This window comes from Candidozyma duobushaemuli (genome assembly GCF_002926085.2).
Source record: "Candidozyma duobushaemuli strain B09383 chromosome Unknown A_B09383, whole genome shotgun sequence".
NCBI lineage: Eukaryota > Fungi > Ascomycota > Pichiomycetes > Serinales > Metschnikowiaceae > Candidozyma > Candidozyma duobushaemuli.
Genome location: NW_020289901.1, coordinates 1,054,655 through 1,069,307, shown reverse-complemented (window position 1 = coordinate 1,069,307; position 14,653 = coordinate 1,054,655). Strand labels below are relative to the sequence as shown.

Genomic DNA, 14,653 nt, shown 5'->3' with positions numbered 1-14,653 from the left:
TATGGTAAGCTGCGACTGTAGTTAATCGAAGGCTTGAACTGTTCAGCTTCGACGTAAGAAAACCAACTGTACTGCACACAACATGTTTGTAGTTAACAAAAATTTAAAACTTCATGTACAACATCGAGTAAGATAGCCTGTTCCCCAGCCTCAATTCATAAAAAATCATGGCCGCTACCTATCTGTGGGATATTGGCGTCTTCACTGATTGCTATAATACTGTCAAATTTCTGGACAGCGTCCCAGATCAGATAGATGCTTTGATTGGAACGGACATAAGACAGTTACTCGTGGTTCCACCAAAGTCTGACAAAGCCAGGCAAACTTTGGCCAAGGCTGACAGTGAACCCATTACTTTTTCTGACGGACTGTCTTTTAAGCTTAATAAAGCCTTCATCGAGACCGCATATCTTCTTGCTAGTGAGCTTGACTTAGACGAGATTGCAACAGCTGAATTGCTTCTGCTGGCCACGAACGAGAGCTTTTCAAAAGGCTCCAGCCTTGAAGATGCGGGAATTTTGGCCTTTTTTAGAAGGTACGATTACATCCTCAACATCTTAGGTTACATGGTTACAAACAACAGAGTACAGATGTTATACCCTTCAAAGGACCCAGCGAAGGAACTATTCCAGCAATCCCTCGAAAGTTATAAAAAAATCTACAAACTAATCCAGGTTCAAAATGATCAGATCGACAAGCAGAAAGCCACCTCAGATATCAACAATCTAGCTTTCGTTAAAAAAGTGTACTTTGTGAAGCAGCAGTTATTCCACATTCACGATCTTTTGAGTCAGATTTTGTATTTGATTATCGATGCATTTCCTCAATCGCTTCAGAATTACGATACCTACAGTGCCATCATTAAACATGTCAACGAGAATATCACCAACGATTCAGATATTCTACTTTTGCATTACCTTCCTTCTCTTTTACGGTGCGTGACAGGATTGGAGGACATGGAAGAAAAGGAGATACACAAAATTCATCAACAGTTTGTGGCCACCCTTTCCGCTGATTATCCAAAAGTGAAAGATAATGACCTCATCGACTTGTCGAAATCATCTTTACGACCATTTGATTTGTGCTCAAAACTTTTTTTCTTCATCGCCTTCATTCCGTGGTGTAAGGCAGTGCCAGTTAGAACAGAGAAGTTCGATTTCAAGAAGGACATTCTTCAGTACATCGAATGGCTTATTAGCTATGGTACTACCGAACAGCTATTAAGCTACTCAGCTGAAACCGCAACCCAAGGAACTACGGCTCTTCTAGAGCAAAGCGATCTTTATGACTTTAGGGCCCTTTTGCAAAGAAGCTTTCCTCTGTTGTTGCCTGCCAAATTTGTATACTCAGGTAATGATGAGCTACTCCACGCAGCCAAATCTAATCCCCAGTATCTGAATGTTGCCAAGCTTTGCGACTTCTCGAGCTTCAAGGTATCAAGAGCCATTGCGGACGATATACTTGCACCGATATTACACTCATTTTTCAGCAGTTTTGTGAATCATGCTGCCATAGTCTTGACTCTGCTTAGGGATAACGAGGAGGATTATCTTTTATCATCCAACAAAAACGAGCTCGAGGACTCAACGAGGAACTCCACGAGCTTTAATGACAGTTATGAAAGTCTCGCATCGAAGCAGTTAGAAAAGACTTCCCCTGATGCTTCCGACTCAAGTCACGACCTAAATGATATAGCCAGCCGTGCTGATTTGGAAAGATTCTACATGGCTTGCGTCTATACCTACAGCAATAGACCTACCCTTTGCGATGCATTTTGGTCTGCAGATGAGTCCAACGTCACTGGTTTTGTTGACTGGGGCATTTCGAAAAATACACTGCCGCTCATCACTGCAACATTCTGCTTTTTGTTGGGTAGCTTGACCTCCGGTGGAACAATTGCCAGCTTGAAAGTCTGGGATATTTTGGTAAACGCCAATACCTTTCGGAAAAATGACTACTCATATATCTCAGTCGACTCCATAGTAAGCTCCTTGACTTACTACTTGGACGCACTCACAACTAACTTGGAACAGGAGTTGAACTCAAGGTCAAAGTTAGAACAACAGAAGCTGGAGTTCCTTTTCTCCAGCAGCCATCATAAGCGGGTGTATGATACCGACACTGAAAGCCCTATCACACTTTCAGAGGACTCTGTGGTTTTCATTGCTGGTTTCATCATGCTCATTGCCCAGGTCGTCAAAAATTCGACCGGTGACGAACCAGTTTCACATGGTCTCAGGAAGTCTGCATTTGCCAGATTCCATCCTATTCTTGCCTCCTTTCTCAAGTTTGATAATTTGATCACTAGTGCGAAGGGATACCTTCAGAAGAGAACGAACTCAGCCCCTAACATCTTCAGCGACGATAACAGAAGCATAATCCTCAACCTTGTCTTGTTTTGTTTAAAAGAGTTTGCGGCAACCAATGATCTCACCATCAGGACTCAGATTTGGGATACCGTTGACCGCTGGATCTGCCATGCACTTCATGATGGCGACAACCTAACCTCTGCCGATAGCCTGAGGTATACCGGTAGGAGCTCAGTGCTGACAGCTGTCTCAAATACTGCCAAGACAGAGGTTCAGAAACTCAGAAACCTATACAGAGGATTGACCATGAATCAAGCTTTTAAGATGTCGCTCACGAGAACATCAGAGGTGTCGAACTTTGTTCAATTGATTGCACAGCTACTTGAACCTTCTAATACCGAGCAGTATGGCTTTAATGAACTGCATCTTTTGAATCCGTCGAATCTCGGCAATGGCTACAGATTCAAAAATCAAATCGGCGTGTGGCCTTACATTGAATACCTCATCAACGAAGTGTTCACCCACACTCCAGACCTTGAAGACGAAGATTTCAAAATATACTTGCAACAAACCATTCTCAAGATTATCAGAGCGTCATTGAATGAAGTTGATTGGTTGTTCCTAGTGGAAACAGCTCCGCAAATATCTCAACAGACACTTTCGACTGAGGAAGTGTTTGCTACAGCAAGACTCGTGAACGGGGAAGTCACGACCATCTCATTTGAGACCTTCGTTAGACTTCATCATTCCCTTGCGATCTTGAACTTCCTCTTTGAAGACAAAGCATCTGCAGTGTTGTTCGACATTGTGAACACTGGAGTTGAGGTGATCAGTAGCAGCACTGTCTTGCAAAATTTGATGGTGGATGCGTTGAGCATTGTTGACAACATCTTACAACTTCAGGAAGTATACATTGAGAAACTTTTGCCACTACTCAAGAATGACGATATTTATTCTCAGTCGGATAGCAAGAAGCCCTTGGGATACGGAACAAGTTTGAGTCTTGCAGTATCGACTCAAAGACTTCCATATGACAATGTGTATTATCCAAAGGGCCTTGGAACCCATGGTGTGAGCGATTACTACGAATTGATTCTATTCAACTTGTCCAGTGTTGTCCACATTGCCTTGTATGTTGGCTCAGATGAGGCAAACGTTTCCCAGCCAGCAATTTCAATCTTGCGCAAACTCTCCGAGTCCAAGGTATTCAGTACGAAGAGCGCTCTTTCCAAAGATCTCTCGTTGAGGAATACCAGACTCTTGAGTGTGTTCGAGAATGTCGACGAGTCCATCAAAATCAGATATGCGTTTGTTCAACAGTTGGAGACAATTTCGGATTCCTTGCAGGTGAAATACGATATCTTGGAATTCTTGCTTGCGAACTTGCCTGTGACCGGCCAGATCACTGTGGCACATTTCCTTCTCGGCTACGATACTCGCAGTGGGAACCTTTCTTTAAGCAACGATGACAACGAATTGTCACTCCTTGACAGCTTGATACAATTGCTTATGTCGACTATCGACTTAATTTTTGATATTGATTACACCCACGGTTACGTCACCAAGATTGGTCTCGGCCCATCTAAGTTGGCAAGTTTGACGATGCAAGTGTTGGTGCGCTTGACCAAAAATTCCGTGATCTCTGCCCAGACATTGAACCATATCCGAAAATATGACTTGTCATCGAAATTACTTAACGTTCAACCAAAAATTGACGATGTCACGCTTTGGCATGACAAGAAATTTGAGGGTAATGTTCAAGATGGTGTCAGAAACAGCTTCATAGAGGACCATGCTAGCCTTGAGACATTCTTCGAGTTCATGAAGTACAGAAATCTGATCCTTCAATACTTGTCTATTGAAATTCATGAAATCAAATCTGCCACGAAGAAGGAGCAATACATCAAGCTACTTCTCAACGACACGGAATTTTTCAACGGTACTCCGAAGATTCTCAACTTTTTGGACGTTCTCAACTATCAATTCTACAATTTTGAGCCACACAAATTACTTGAGTTCGAAAGTAAGTACAATCTTCCAGCTCTCTTGCACGAGTTAACCAAGGAAAGGGAGGCCAAGAAGGGGGTGAAATTGTTGAAGAAATTTGCTGCATTGCGTTGTCAAAATGCCAATCAAAGGCTCTCGACTGACAACGAGAAAGCTGCATTTTCAATCGACATTATTAGTGAGGTTACGAGAGTTGACGAGCTTTTCCAAAAAATATTTGTTGTGGAGGAGCTCAAGAAACGTCACTTGAGGTGCTTGCAGCTGTGGGTGCAAATCATACAGGTTCTTAGCAACGAAGGAGTGGCGGACCGGGCCGACTTTATTCTCAAAGTGTTCCAGTACATCCTCCCAAGATCAACAATGACTACTACGAGCGGGACGTATTGTTTGCAGAAGAGTTAATCCTGTTGTGTATGCTCTTGTTCGACATGTATGAGGAAGATTCGAAAACACTCGCTACAGCGGAGGAGGGAGGGGAGCACCATTTACAGAAACTCCTCCCACTTTTCAAAACATGCGTGAATGGAGTCCTTTGCACTAATTCCACGCCGGCTTTGAGATCGGACTTGTACATCTTGCTCAACAAATTCACGCAGAAAACACCACTGTCTGGACCATTGCTTCGTCAGATACTCACAGCGCTCCGATCTGTCGATAGAAGGTTCATCAACGTCATATGCAACGACTCGATCTATCTGGAAGGAGCACCCCGCATCACATCAATAATTCTTATGGAAACGCTCGTGAATCTTCTGGGATTGGAGCAGCTGACGTCCATTCTCGACGCAATTGTGGAAAATAATTCCTTGTCGCTTTTGGCAAGACTGTTGAAACGTACAGGCGAGCTTTTTGAGGCCTGCGAAGGCCGAACCGAGTCTGGAATCCGCGTCGACACTCTACTCTACGAGCTCACAGCATTCAAGGCTACGCTTTATCTTTTGATAAGAATTGCACATACGAGAGATGGAGCGGTGCAGCTTTTCCAGAACGAGATTTTCTCCATTGTCCGCAATCTTAAATTTCTAAACATCGACTCCGATTTGGGCTTGGAGCTCCAGATCGACAGTGTGCCGAGCAGCACCCCGGTATATGGGGCCAAAGAGGAAAGAGCTACTGCACTCATCACCTTGAGCTTGGATATTCCGGCGTCTCTTGCAGACGAGACAAAACACACCCACAGCGTGCGGACGATCTCTTTTTACGAGTTGCTAGTGCCTGCTTTCCAATTGGTTGCGACGGTGCTCTCTGCGATGGGGCCCTCGTTCCAGCCAGGAATTATGCAAGCGAAAGAACTTATGCTGCACTTCCGTCCTCTTGTTGTTGGTGTAATGAAACGAGACCAATTAATGGAGCAGGGGGATTTGCGGCGGTACGAGGAGGAGCATAAGCTTGCTCTGGAGGGACTCAAGCAGTTGGCGACTTTGTTTGTGCTCGTGAACGCCCTAGTTGAGGCTGCTTAGGGAACCGGAATTTTGTGAAATTCTACTTCCGGCAAAAAATTTTTTCTCTAAGGTTTAACGGTCGCGAGCACTTGGCAGCGGAAGACCGCGCAAAACAAAGATCTCGGACCCTTGAGAGTGTCTTGGCGGGCGATGACCGGGGAACCTGGCCATTTTTTGCAGTCGTAATTTAAAAAGCTTTGCAGAGTCAGTCACGAGGCTTCCCTCCGCCCTGCAGCACTTAGCATACAGGCCTGCAAACAGCTCACGGATTATGGAGCCACTAGCCAAAGTGTGTACAGAATGTTTTAAACAGACATGGACATGCGGCCATGCCAAGCTCGAAAGGACGTCGCCGCATGAGGCAACCTGCAGCGAGAGTTGCTCATTGTCACTTGCGCCGGCGAGGCACTGCCCCACTAACGTCCCGCCATTTGGAGGAAACAATCTCAGAAAAAGAGGTTGGCCGTGTACGGCGTTTTGCTCGGGAAAAAAATGGGCAGATTGTTCTGCCTGCATAAATATGGAAGTGGTGCGTGGGACGGGCCACTGAGATTTTCCCCATGATTGTGCCGGACCCGATGCCGTTGCCTCAAGTGTGCAATGATGTAAGTGCTCCTAAAATACCGGTTTAGGGGCAGGATGAGTAGCCTGTTCACGCCGCTCCACTGCGCTGCTCGCAGTGTTCCAGTTCTCGTTCCATAGCCTTTATATAAGAGCCTTTATATAAGAGATGATGTCGCTCGGTAATCTTGTTCAGTTTTTTTTTTTTGCTTTCCGTAGGCAAAGAAAGTAACTGAGAACAGACCCTTGTTGTTTCTTTTTCGCAGCGCATCCCGAACATCTTTACTTTTTTCTTCGGCGCACCTCACCTGCCATATAATTACCACTGCATACCCCTCCACCGCAAAAAAAAAATTAGCCTAACTACTTCCTCACCATCATGTCCAAAATAGATGCTGAGAAACAGCTCTCCAGGAATTCCGCTGGAACTAATGTCGATTTCAATGAAAGTTTCCACGACACCTCTTCTAATCAGGGTTCCGTGGGCCGTTCCCTGGAAAAGAAGGAAGATGATATCCATCATCACACCCAGAGATTGTTGGAACAGAGACATGTTAACCTTATTGCCATCGGTGGATCCATTGGTACTGGTTTGTTCATCACCATTGGTTCCTCTGGTTTAATCGAGGCCGGTCCATTGGGTCTTCTTTTGGCTTACTGTTTCTGGACTGTTGTGATTTTGTGTTTGACTGTCTCAGTTGGTGAGATGGTTTGCTACTTGCCCATTGACTCCCCCTTCTTGGCCATGGCCGGCCGTGTGGTTGACCCAGCTTACGAATGTGCCGCCTCCGTCAATTTTTGGTTGATGCAGAGTTTGTACATTCCGTTCGAAATCACTGCCGTGAATGGTATGATTCACTTTTGGAGAGATGACTACGGTCCTGCCATCACTCTTGTTATCCAGATCGTCATTTACTGCGCCATCAACGTTTTCGCCGTCAAGCTTTACGGTGAAGCTGAATTCTGGTTGTCTTTGGCTAAATTGATTTTGTGTATCGGACTTTTGTTCTTCACCATCATCACTATGTGTGGTGCGAACCCACAAAACGATGCCTTTGGTTTCAGACACTGGCACGCCGAGGGCGGCCCAATCGCCGAATACATGAGAGAGGGATCTCTTGGTCGTTTCCAGGGTTTCTTGCAAGGCTTGTTCTCTGCTAACTTCGTTGTCGTGTCGTCTGAGTACCTTAGTATGACCGCTGGTGAGGCTAAGAACCCCAGAAAGAATATGGCTTCTGCTTTCAAGACTGTCTTGTACCGTTTGGTTATTTTCTTCATTGGTGGTGCCCTTTCTGTCACCATCTTGCTTGCCTACAACGACCCAACCTACTTGGAGATTGTTCATGGTGACGATGACAACAGTGGTAACGCTGCTTCTTCTCCATACGTTGTGGCCATGCAGAACTTGGAAATTCAGGTTCTTCCTCACATTGTCAATGGTGTTGTCTTGTCTTCCGCCTTCTCCGCCGGTAACTCATACACCTACTGTTCCTCCAGAGCCCTTTATGCTCTTTCCAAGAAGGGTTACGTGCCAAAGTTCTTCAGATACTGTACCAAGACCGGTGTTCCAATTTACTGTGTTGCCGTCTCTGCTTGTTTCTCCCTTTTGTCTTTGATGCAGTTGGGTGAGACTGGTGAGAATGCCTTGAACTATATGGTGAACTTGTGTACTGGTGCTCAATTGCTTAACTATGCTTTCATGAGTGTCACTTATTTGCATTTCTACAGAGCCGTTAAAGTACAGGGTATTGACAGAAACAACTTCACCTACAGATCATGGTTCCAGCCATACACCGCCATCTTTGCTTGTATCTTCTTGTGGATCATTGTTGGCATTAAGGGTTACGAGGCTTTCGTTCCAGGCCACTGGACAGTCGACCACTTTTTGTTCAGTTATCTTATGGTCTTCATTGCCTTAGGTGTTTACATTGCTTACAAACTTATTAAGAGACCAAAGTACATCAGACCAGAAGATGCTGACCTTCAAACTGGTCTTGAAGAGATCGAGGAGCATGAGTATGAATTCTATGCTGCTTTGGAGGCCGACAACGAGAAGGCCGGTCTCAGAAAGAAGATTTTGGACTGGATCTTCTAAGCTCATCACATTACACATGCATCAATCGTTACGAATAGCATCAAGGAACTACTTGTGTTCCATCATCCTATATTTCAGCACTATATCAAATACCATGTTAGATTTAGAAAATCGTTAGCTTTACTAACCGTTGTATTTCATGTCTGGTCTATAAAGGATGGACAGACAGTCCTTATTTTTGTAATGAGTTTATGCTAAGTTTATGCCAACTCAGTCTATGCACATATTTGAGCTAATAGACTCGAGTTGACCGAAAAGCCATCGGCTTTGGAAGCTGCTTAGACCAGTCGTTTTGGCTCTCAAGCGCATATTTCTATCGTCTGTAATGAGGACACAGTAGCGGAAAACCTTAGCCATTTTTTCATCAAGCATAATAGGAGGCTTGGTTCTAAGAATGGCATTGGTTCCATTCATCGTCTTCCTGTTTATCTCGTCATGCTCTGTGACCACATTGAGAACAGTCAGGTCAACATTGTTAAGCCAAGAAGGATTATTCTCAAATTCAGTTACCTCATTTATGTCGCTGGCAACTGTCCCGTCAAATCTCAACGGCACAACTTCCTTGTTGGCGTACAACTCTCTAATAATGATTACTGATCTCGTAGCAGCATCAGCAATGGTGGCTTCTGTCGATTTCCTAAGAGATCTCAACTCCTGGAAAACGATAAGGGGAATCAGCACCTTAAAAGCCCCGCTATGAGCGCACTTGAAAATTCTGCCACAGTGCTTCAACCAAATATTGGTGTCGAAGGTTATGTAAGTTAAGGAGGTGTCCATTCTGTCACCAAGGTCACCTTCAACAGAATTCTTCCTGAAAGAGGGTACCAAATCACCCTCAATAATGCCGTTATAAAATTCTTGTGAAGCCCCTCTTTGTTGCAGCATCAAAGCCTGTTGATGCTGCAGGAGGTGATACAAATGATGATTCTCTAAATGGCCAGCCTGGCCGACAGAGTCCAAATCGATTCCATTGTCATTCGATTCAGTATCGGCGTAACCTTCCAAAGCTTCCTGATTGGGTATCACATCACTGAAATCAATGCCACCAGTACCATTAAGCCACGATGACCCCGCAGCGATGTGGAACCAACACTCATCAAGTAACTCTGGTGTGAGGGAATCCTCCAGAAGTCTTTGCCCGAGATTGGAAGTCGAGATCGGTGTAACGAAACTTCCCAGCGTCAAGCGGTTGTCTTCGTAGATCACCTCGTTGATGAATTGATACATGTCACTAGAGCCTTTGTAAGAAGGAAACGAAAGAAGAGTGTCGTTCTTCGAGTCCTCGTAAACCTGCTGATCAAACTTGAAACCATCTTTGTCTCTCATGAAACCAAAGTCATAATTGTCCGCGAGTAAACGTGAAAGCAAAACAATACGAACAAGTCTCTCCTCGTTGTCCTTCTGGCCCTTGTCTCTGGGACCTGAGCCATCTTGCTGCAAGTTGTTGAGGTTCATCATGGGTGGAGTCCCACATATAGGCTGGTCAAACATTTCGTGACTCAGTATACCTGCAGCTTCAAAGTCTTCATAATCTTGCTTGACACAAATAAAGTCAAACCAGAGTGTACCCCAACACTTCCAAACTTCAGGTAAGTGTTCGTTCTCATTGAAATGTTGCACGTAATTAGGATGGTTGATGATATACTCACGACACATATCATTGACATGGGTATTGTTCCTCACAATGGCGGTAATGCTGTTAGTGTAGTTAATGAATGCCTCCCAGGGGAAAAACTTCTGGAACAACCACAAGAACATGTTCCTAGACTCCGGGTAGCGCTTAATAGCCTCACCGAGAGCGATCAAGAAGTAAAGCCAGACAATAACATGACATGCAGATGCTTGTTTTGGACCAACCAAGAAGTATCTCAAAATTCGGAAGTTGAGCTCCAAAACTGACTTGTCGAGATAAGCTAAGCAATAGAACCAATCCATGACAGAAAGATCAGATCCAGTTACTGATGCACTATCCACGCCGTTGGTCATTCCACCGAACTGAGGGGATGCCTCCATGTTGGCTTGGTCTTGTGAACCGGTCGACTTCGTCTTCCTCTTCCTCTCTTTTTTGTCTTTCCGCTCGCGTAGAGCCTCTGGAAGCAAGAATAACTTTGCAAAAGGATTTCTGGCATCACCGAAGCCAATCAAGTGATTGATGTTGGCTAATGCAAAAAGAGGACCCTTGTTGAACCAAAAGTTTACCTTCTCTATTGTATCCATGGAATTGGACTGCTGATCTTGCTCATGTTGTTGCTTCAAATATTGAGTGAACGGATCGGAGTTCTGTTTATCAGATTGATTAGGGTAGATGAACTGGCGCAAGAAAAAATTGTACCCATGGGAGTCCGAGCCAAATGACATAGCATACCGAGAGACAAGATCTATTCCCTGATTGAGTCTTGTTTCTTGGAACATGTCACCTTGGTTAGGAGAGATGCGGGAGTTTGGGTTGCTGGTGTTGATGCACAATAAGACCTTATGAATCTTGATGAAGTCGATGATGGGTAACTCAAGCAAAGAAAGGATATTCCTTTGAGTACAAATGTTTTCAACGACTAGCTCTAGGTATTGAGCTGTAGGAACAAATGGATCGCGACAATTAACGGCCTTACTGATGTTCACGAGTGCCTCTAGATTATCCTGCTGGACAGTACTCATATGATAATACATCTTACCATGGCCGTAAAGTGTTTTCAAAGCGTTCCAATACCAGTACTCGGAACTGGATTTCCAATCAATGAATCGCGATGAGTATAAAGCGATGGCCATTCTGGAGAGGTCACCGAGCTTCTCACACCACCAGCCCTCCATCTCCCATGATGGATCCGTGAGGCTCGAGACTATGCTGAAGCAGTGAGCGATGAAGCAAGAAAAAACCTCGTGCTCCTGAAAAATGCTCATGATGTTTTTTAACAATTCTAGAAATCCCACAATACCGTAGACCCACATTCGGCGGGGGATTTTGTATAAATCAATTATGTTTTTGCCTGTTCTATGATGCGTAGAGATTGCCGTTGGCTTCAACGCAGTGGTGAGGAAATCATAATAGTTGTTCAACAAGGTGATATTATGATGATAGATGGTCCACAAGTTGTTCGAGAGCTCGGTTGTGTTTGTAGGAAGTGCGGCCTGGAAATTGGGCGCCGATCCGTGGAGCGCCTGATGCTGAGGGACGTACATGGACGTCGTGTAAGGGGAGTAGAAGTTGCTAGACTGATTAATCTTGTGAGTGAGGTCCACGATGGACTTTTGGACAATCTCCTCGAAACTCACGATGTTCTTGTACGTCTCCTTCAACTTGGTGGCGAGTTGCTGTTCCTCGTCTGTCATGACCCGCTGTTGTTGATTGTTCAGCGCGTCGGATTGTACCGAAGGCTGCTGTTGTAGGGGCATGGACTGGGACTGGCTGGTGGCGGAGGCGGTATCCTTGTTGTGGGAGGTATTAGCAGGGGTCATCGAATCCACCATGGGGCTTGATCCGGACAGATCCGAATTGTTATGCGCCGTGGACTGTGTGACGTTCGGACTTGAGGGGACGTCGTAGTTGGATGGAGTTGGTGTCTTGATCATCAGTGATCCGTGACCTTGCAGCGGCGCTTGGTTCTGTAGCTGCTGTTGCAGAGACGGAAATTGGACAGACTTGCGGTACTTGCCACGCAGCGCTGCTGGAGCGAATCTCCCTGAAGGCGAGCCTGGGTTGGTGGATCCCAACTGGTTGGCGCCAGGGACGTTGCTCTGCATGGAGAGCTGCATTTGCAAGGGGTTAGGGGTTCGCTTGCTGGATGGGTTGTTGACGTACGCCGACATGCTGTTCTGGCGTTTCTGCTGAGCTGGGTTTATCTGGTTCCCATACATGCTGACAAAAGCCGGATGACTCTGGAGATTTGCATCAAGCGGAGCAGAGTCCAGCTGAGGCAGGGAGGCCTTCGGATCATGAGGGAATCCTGTTCCGACAGGAGTATTCATGCTACCGGGGGGCACTTATGCGAGATGGATGTGGAAAGGAGTAGCGGGATGGGTGGGGATGCCAGATGCTGTGGGTGTTGATGATTTGTACTGTTTATGCGGCAGCCAATAGTATGTTTTCGGAAACCAGGAGGTGCTACTGGGACGCCTTGAGTGTCCGGGTCAAAGGGTTCTAAATGTAAGGTCCAATAGAGCGGTGTTCCTGGGAGAATGGCTAACGTGTACTCAGTGAGGGTGTTGAGGAATAGATCAAGGAGTGAAACATGCTCGCTGGATTTTTGGAGCAGGCGTATATCATGGGCGTGGCACGACCCTGATAGGGCACCAGGAACGGGCAAAAAGTGCCCTTTAATGGAATCGCCCAGGGTGTAGTTGATGGCGTTTGATTTCATAATTTATGATTGAGCCGAAATTTGTAATATTTTTGCTCTTGGTTGAAAGGTGTTGCCTCTTTAGCAATGGCTGCAAACTGCCACAAAAGCAGTCCGTGATAGCCGCTAAGGATGGGACACAATTATCTACATATTTTCTAGAGAATTGTAAGCAGTTTAAGAGTATTTTGCTTCTCTGAAAGCCACAGAAAGTTCATCCTAGCCATTGGTATATGGTGCCGTAATTCCGTGTGTCTTTCGATTCGCATGCACTGTGCGTTTTTGGCAGGTGTTGATACATGACATAATGGAAGTCCGCATGCTTTGGGATTGCAAGTGGCTATGTTACATGGGAAAGCTGCGGCACTGAGACATTTAAATTATAGGAGTATCGCCGCCTGACGACGCGTTAATTGTTGCTACCATTGACAGACGACCTTCTGCTTAGTAATGAGACGAAAATGGGAGAGATGTAAGAAATAATCCTGAAAAACTTGCGAGGCGATTTTTCATTCTCGATTTTTCGTTAATTTGGAAGCTTTCAAAATGCGGCATCAGTTGATGCCGTTGAAGCAGTAGGGAGGCGGTTGCTCGGAAGTAGCCAGTCGGGCATGTAAAGCGTGATATTCAACCCAATGAGAGAAAAGACGCAATGTGGACTTGATTTCTACATGAATAAAGTCCCGATTACGTGATCACACACGCACGCAAAACTCTACAGTGGATATAGTCATGGGGCAGTCAGATGAGCTGACATAGATGCAAGGCACGAAACAGTAAATCATTCGATCAGCATTTACCTGAGGACTTATCAAACAGTCTAGAATGCCTTCAATTTTCATGTATGGATCATCTTGAGGACAAGTTCAAGCCAGTACAGCTTGACGGTGAGTTCATCAATGAACATCCAAGTTCAGCCATCAAGCGGCTCGACAACGTTCGACATCAACATCCAAGGCATTCATTCCATTCAGGATTAGGATCATAATCATTCTTGCTTCGTCCAGGATCTTCAGCAACATCTTCCACCACCCAGTTCTACAGGGCATTTCCAGATCGTTGTATTTGTATAGAGCTAAACAAACCAGGCGAACATCACTCGAACAAGCGGCATAAGCACGCAAGAACAAGCAACACCCACGCTGGAATGGAAAGTGTAAGGGGGCTGTCCGATTATTTCAACTTCTTCTTTGGTCTCAACTGGTTAGTGTGACCGCACTTTCTCTTTCTGCAGTTGGTGGCTCTAGGAGGCAATCTGGCGTAGCACTTACGGCAGATGGACTTCTCACAGTTGTACTTGGAAGCCAAGGCTTTCAACGATGGTTCAATCATGGCGTTCTGGTAAGTATGAGGAGGGAAGGAAAAGAAGTTTTTCTGACGATAGCGTAGGAAAAAAATTTCGCGGGTGGTGTAAGGATCTAGACCGCCGAGCACCGGCTCATAGTTAAGAGAGCATCATTCTGGTCACGTGTAAGTGCGCGGAGAAGGGTTGTAGCCCTCAACGGTAACGTTAGATACGCAGACTCGAGACTTCAGACATGTCTTAAGTCACAGTCAGGCTTTAGTTCGTTGGAATGGACAACCTTACGTTTTTGACTCTATTGTTGGATTTCAGTCGTAAAGAATCTTAGTAAGTGGATTACCAATATGAATTTGATTTTTTGGGTCAGGACTACTTTTGGATTTCATGAGGCAGTTTAGTACGAGAGTTATCAACACAATTATGAGACGCACCATGCGAAGTCTAGTCAAATCTCATCACATGTACAGTCGACAAATTGGTTATTCTTTTCATCAGACACCAAAAGCGAGCAACTTTGTTATACTGGATGAGTTGTATCAAATGAGTAACATATTTATGACGATTTGTTTCAATTGTGGCTGATGCTTTCTCTCTCGAGAATC

At 45.2% G+C, this 14,653-nt stretch overlaps 3 protein-coding genes across 3 annotated transcripts; 2 read left to right on the top strand and 1 right to left on the bottom strand. All coding sequences in view use genetic code 12, as the record gives it.

The window, feature by feature from the left end:
* Positions 1-167: 167 nt before the first annotated feature.
* Positions 168-5,776, top strand: CXQ87_000487 (uncharacterized protein; the record flags this gene model as incomplete). The annotated part of the gene is made up of 2 exons (XM_025479063.1): positions 168-4,646; positions 4,670-5,776. The coding sequence occupies 2 exons, from the start codon at positions 168-170 to the stop codon at positions 5,774-5,776; spliced, it is 5,586 nt and encodes a 1,861-aa protein (XP_025338536.1).
* Positions 5,777-6,698: 922 nt separating this feature from the next.
* AGP2 (Agp2p) lies at positions 6,699-8,414 on the top strand (the record flags this gene model as incomplete). The annotated part of the gene is made up of 1 exon (XM_025479062.1): positions 6,699-8,414. The coding sequence occupies one exon, from the start codon at positions 6,699-6,701 to the stop codon at positions 8,412-8,414; it is 1,716 nt and encodes a 571-aa protein (XP_025338535.1).
* Positions 8,415-8,624: 210 nt separating this feature from the next.
* CXQ87_000485 (uncharacterized protein) lies at positions 8,625-14,080 on the bottom strand (the record flags this gene model as incomplete). Its single annotated transcript, XM_025479061.1, has 2 exons — positions 8,625-12,378; positions 13,932-14,080. 2 exons carry the CDS (start codon positions 14,078-14,080, stop codon positions 8,625-8,627), a joined length of 3,903 nt encoding a protein of 1,300 aa, XP_025338534.1.
* Positions 14,081-14,653: the final 573 nt, after the last annotated feature.